General features: G+C 33.1%; 1 protein-coding gene across 1 annotated transcript; it reads right to left on the minus strand.

Moving 5' to 3' along the window:
- Window positions 1–2,400: 2,400 nt before the first annotated feature.
- LOC131045613 (F-box protein At2g27310) lies at window positions 2,401–3,456 on the minus strand. The gene has a single exon (XM_057979210.2). It carries the CDS (start codon window positions 3,454–3,456, stop codon window positions 2,401–2,403), a length of 1,056 nt encoding a protein of 351 aa, XP_057835193.2.
- Between the last annotated feature and the right edge of the window lie 2,544 nt (window positions 3,457–6,000).

The raw sequence follows: 6,000 nt of genomic DNA on the forward strand, positions 1-6,000 counted from the left end.
TTATAATTAGTGGCTTGTGAGAATTTTTTTAAATAAAAATTTCAAAATTATAGTTTATAAAAAAATATTTTTCATAAATACTCATTGCTTTTAGATAATGTCTTTTGGAATTAAGTAAATGAATTTTTTAGTAAGTCAGTCATTCCAATTCTCCAATTCAAATGTATTTTAACCATAATTTATTTTATCAAATTAAATGAGCTTCATCTTAAATAATTTTTCATGATTTAATACACTTGAATTAGAGTAATATTGAGATGGTAACTTTCAAAGGATGAATAACTTCATTAATATAGAAATTATAGAACTCAGATAAATATGAAATATTATATAATTTAAAACCTAAAAATTTCGACATGCCTGTTCAATTTAATTGTTCTTTCGAACTTTGAAAAATATTATAAATATTTACTTTCTTTTTAAAAAAACTTCTAAAGAAATGCTTTGTCCATAAAGTCTTTTTTATTGGATGAAACAAATCAAGAACAATTACAAAAACAATTTACAAATCAGTAGCAAAAAAATAAAATAATATAAAATCACGTTCACAATGAGTGTGGAACCTCCTATAAAGTTCCTTTTATGGGGCAAGGGAAGGAAACAAATGTCATACTGTGAGATTAGATTTTTTTTATGAGTTCCAATAATAATTTTATATTTTTAGATTATAATAGACTTCATAATTTTATATTTTTAGATTATAATAGACTTCAGATGAGGGAACTATTTATTATTAAAAAATAAGTTATATTAAAATTTTATGTAAAAATATTTTTATGAGAGGATTAAGCTTTTTGAATTGTTTTAGTAATTCTTTGGAACTCACATTTTAAATTACAAGACATGTCGATAATCAACATTTTCAAATTTATAGTGAAGGAGTAAGACATATTCATTCTCCCAAAGTCAATAAGGATACAAGCTTAACCTCGTCCTTTAGAGTGTTAGAGGCCCTACATTTAACACAACTTTGATCCTTGATGAAGTTTATGTAGAAGTAGGGGAAAGAAGCTAGTAGTCGTTATATCTAACTCCGTGCATCTTAAGCTTCTAAACGGTTCATCCGATTTCAACGGTTTTTTTTGGTTCTCTCCATATGTGACTTTACTGCTTAAAGCTATTGTTTTGGCTTATGGATAGTAACGGTGCATGCTGTGGAATTTGTTATGTGTGCAAAGGTAAAAAAGTACACATTTCAAAGTGTGGTCCAATACATGATCACCTTTGCGCCAATAGTAGATAACTCAAAATAGCCATAGTCAGTAGTAGTGGACAAATGCCCTAGTAGTAGTGCTAATTATGGTAAAAAAGGCTACAAAATGCACCACTATTGGTACATGTGATATTTATTAATGGACCTTCCATTACCATTTTTTTTGGCTCCTACTATGTCTACTAAAGGGGGATGAGGTTGACAAAAAGATAACGGTTATTGGTCCTATGTGCATTGCCCCTAATCTTAATTTCATAATTTAGATGAAAAACAAAAAATGCTTTAGCCATTCACTTTTTTTTTTTCAAAATAGATGGAAAACTCCCAAAATTTTCCTTCCCTTCAAGAAATTAAGTACATCATAACATGAATGAATGAATGTTTTTGATGAGGGCATTCAATTTACGGTTGCGGCTATTCTGGCTCCAAAACGGACCTTTCGTACGGCATGATAGTGATGTGTTAGTCAATCACAGCCATTTATTGCAAAATCGACGGTGTAAAACACACGACTAACACACGTGTTAGTCAATCCGTACTGCCGTTTTGAAACCAGAATAGACACGTCCTCAAATTTTCCTTCCCTTCAAGCAATAAGTACATTGAGGAGATGAGGGCATTCAAATTTGGAAGTACATGAGACAGTTGATTAAGAATGGGGTCACTACAACAGAAAACCTATTTTCCGTGCAATGTGCCTGTCTGCAGAAATCATAGTAGAATAGGAGTTCATTTTGTGTCGGAAAATGTGTTAGCCGTACAGAACATTGAAATATGAAAGTACAAAAGTTATTTTTCATCAACAATGTTTTGGATTCTATCTTCTCCTGATGCATAACTAGGATAAGAAAAGTGTATCAAAATCACGGATGATGAATCGTTTGGTGAACCAGAACTTTTAGGTAAAAAAAATCACAGAAAACATGTGTAGAAACATTTGGTTTAATATGGAGAATTCGGTTTACTCTCTCTGCAGTAACATTTTTATACTGAAATTTTAGAACAAAAGGTAGAGAAAGTATAGAAAGATCGAGAGTAAGTTTTTTTAATTATGTGTATAATTTTACATAATCAATGTAACAAAATGTTCTGTTCTATGATGAATCGTAGAATTCGATCCGCAATATTGATAATAATAAAAATATAGATTACGAACAAAATAAAGTGAGAGTTGAGGATCACAGAGCTCAGATGACACCAGTCTCTCCGACCATCAAATAGCAAAGTGAAGCAAATGCAACAATGCCACTTAAAGTATAGAGGGTGTCTAGAAGACCTTCATTCCTCACCTTTGCTTCTCTCAGTTTGCTCTGTTGGGTCAAGTATCTCTGATATGATTGGAAAATCTGATGATGGTCCTTACTTTTCCCGCAACCAAGAGCTCTTTCTAGTATAAGCAAACTGTTCCTCCCATTAACACGAGCTCCCATCATGTCCTCCAACTGCATGCCAAGTTCAGTAATCTTCATACTCCCATGATCATTCTCTGACAGTCTAATCTTTATGGCAAGAATACACTGCACATCCTTGTAAGGCAATATGTTTTGAGCAGGTAATATGGAGCCAAACCGCATTAAAAAATCTGTATCAGAATGCCTTTGCCCAAGCAGAGGTCTCCAGCTTGAAAGATTAGCAGCTTCCCCTGTTCTTTTGTTTATCACAATCCAACTAAGCTTAAAATTGTCCATCACTTGTACCCAAAATTTATCTTCCCTTATCTCCTTGTCAACAGACACAACTGTAGGAAACCCATCTTCATTAGTGGGATCCTCATTCTCAAAATCCCAAAAATCTATGAGATCAATTCTAAAAGGGCAATTGCAAAACCAATCCTCAAAATCGTTTGCATTAGGAATACCCCACAAGACTTTGGAATGGACTACCTTGTCCATGTACCACACATCCACAAGGGAAACAAAGTCAGAGGGAACAGTATGAAGCTCTAGGCTGTCATCACCAATCCTTTTCATCTCACTGCAATTGAAATCTTTCTCACTACTTTCATAGGCAATGGATGGAAAGCAATTTGCATAGAAATTTCTGAAGCCACCCAATGAAGAAGAGATGAGTCGCTTAACATCTGTGTCCACTGTGGAGGGCCAGAGACTCGAACATGCGTCTTCCCACATGTTCTCCTGCCTTGCAATGGCCCGAAACTCTGAAGAAACACACCCTGCATTTGCAAGTGTTATGCTATCCACACGCCCTAAAATCTCAGAGATAAGATCACCATTCAAAGACATAATTCAGGTGGGCACTGAATGATTTGAGAAAAACAAGTTGAATAGACAAATTTATAAAAAAAAGATTTTCAAAAGTGACCCTTACAATAGACTATAAATTTCTCAATTTCCTGGAAGTCTGAACTGCAACAGAGCTGCTCACATCAAAGTATTGATGTTGTTGCTGTTTTATACAAAACAGAGGTGAATCCTGATAGAAATATAATAATAGCAACTGGCCAAATTGAAGTACAAATGGAACATTCCGCCCCACGTTTTCCCAAATCTGATCACACACAGCAGATAAGGACCACATCTCTCGCTGTTGACTTCATCTTAGACATTAAAATCATTAGAAAATGATCAGTTTACGCAATAAAACTTTCCAGGAACGTGAGTTTTAATACTAATTTTTAGGATATAGTTGAAGTCGCATCTTTTGAACATGAGATCAGACCGCCGACTAATCCGATTGAGAGAGTGTGTGGATAGGGATTTCCACGTTGCAGGAGGCGTGGAAAAAGATGCTTCTTACGACTCGTGAGTCGACGAAACTTTCTATTCAAATTAATCGAAAAGACTAACACGTAAGGTTTGAACAGACGTGTCAAATTTTGATTAGGGTTAGGACTCACTTTATGGAGTGGGATGAATGCAACGTAATTTCTTAGAAGGCGGCTAAAGTCTCCTCATAATGTCACCTTCACGCACACATTTTGCTCGGGATAAGACAATTTCTCGGTAGAGAAATATCAAGGGGAGGTAGGTAATAGATGGTGGAAAAATGCCTTAAAAGTGCAAAAAGTGTTTCTCAACGAATCGTTTGAGCTTCCAATGTCAAAAGCTACAAGTTCATGAGTGGCATATATTTATGCCCCAAATGGTAAGCCCACTTGGTGGATTGGGGGTAAAGCCCCAACACTACATCATTCCGCTCAAATCTTGGACAGTTGTGGTTTCTTTCCAAGCTTCTTCAAAAGATAATTTGAAATTCATCTTTTTCATATGGTTCGCATGATTTAACTAATGGGCTAATTCATGAGGGTAACATCGGTGGGTTTTTTTTACATATTCTTCAATTCTTTTAGAGAAATCTAATATCTAGGGTATAGAGGTTGAGACCATACTAGAAAGTCATAAGCAATTTCAATGGAAGTTGGTAATGCTGATTGTCCTAATAATAATAATAATGTATTTTATAGTTCATAATGCCAGTTATCTATGTATGCGTTTACAGATGGGTTAGAGTAGTATGGGACTACCTCGTACTCCTTGCAGGAGGTATCTAACTGCACTACAAACGAGGCGTACATACCTTATCCCCTTGTGGGATTTGAACTTGTGACCTCTCTTTCAAGAGCACAATTTCTCCACCACTAGGTCAACTAATAGAAAAATAAGTCATGACCCACTTTTCACTCCTCAGCGAGAACACAAATGGATTGAGGTTAAAAAAAAAATCCTCCATTGAAATCCAAGCATGAAATAACATTAATGTCATCAAAGAAAAGATCACGATTCTGAAGAAACATGTATTACTGTAGTACGCCCATTATTAGATTGATGTAAATTTGGTTATTTCTAATTTATTTAATGTAAATGGACCCCATATCCATAGTATCAACAAATTTAACTCAAATTTATTTATTAAAATTTAATTAAATATTATATAAATTAACACACTAAAAAACACTCCACGTATCTTTTAAATTTATTTTTTCCTTCAAATTTTTAAAAAATTCTAAATGTTTTGACAATAAAATATCTTTACCACCATTACCTTTTACTTTCTCTTTAATTTTTTTTTCTCTAAAAAAAATCTATGCCAACGTCTCCCATAAAGTTCCTTTTTTTAGACAGGTAAAATACTTTTGTAGCACCTTTAATAGAGGACAACTTTACTATACAAATTCTAAGTGTTTTCGCAAGAAAATATCTTTATCACAATTAACTTTTACTTTCCCTTCAATTTCCTTTTTTATAAAGAAACTTTGTATAAATGCCTCCCTTCCTTTTTTAGGCAAGCAAAATGTCTTTGTCAACACCTTTAATAGAGGACAACTTTGTTATACCTACCTTCTATATATGTTTAAAATTTCCTAGAGAAGTGCATTTATTTTGTCTAGTCTTATTTTAAAATCTTTAAATGTAATTGAAAGTTTTCCATTAATTTTATAAGAATTACAATCTCTTACTAATTTAGATCAAGTTAGGGTTAATTAATATTAAATTTTAAAGACATTGAATAATATTTTTTAAGTCTTTAAATGTATAGATGTTTATTTTTTTTAAATTATAACTTATTTATATTTTTATGGATAAACGATTGAGGTCATAAAGGGTGTTATATTAATTATCAAACAAAATTATAGAACAAAAGGGTTGAATATTGTTTCAGGCCATAATTATGGTGACCAATTGAGAGATGCAAACAAAATACAACCATCTTGTCTCGATAGAACATGCTCCTATACAAATTGGAATGAGACTAAGACAATACTAAATCAAAAAATTGTCCATACTACTACAAAATAGGACAATGCAGATAATCAGACCAAGGAAAAA

Source organism: Cryptomeria japonica, chromosome 11 (assembly GCF_030272615.1).
Source record: "Cryptomeria japonica chromosome 11, Sugi_1.0, whole genome shotgun sequence".
NCBI classification, from domain to species: Eukaryota; Viridiplantae; Streptophyta; class Pinopsida; order Cupressales; family Cupressaceae; genus Cryptomeria; species Cryptomeria japonica.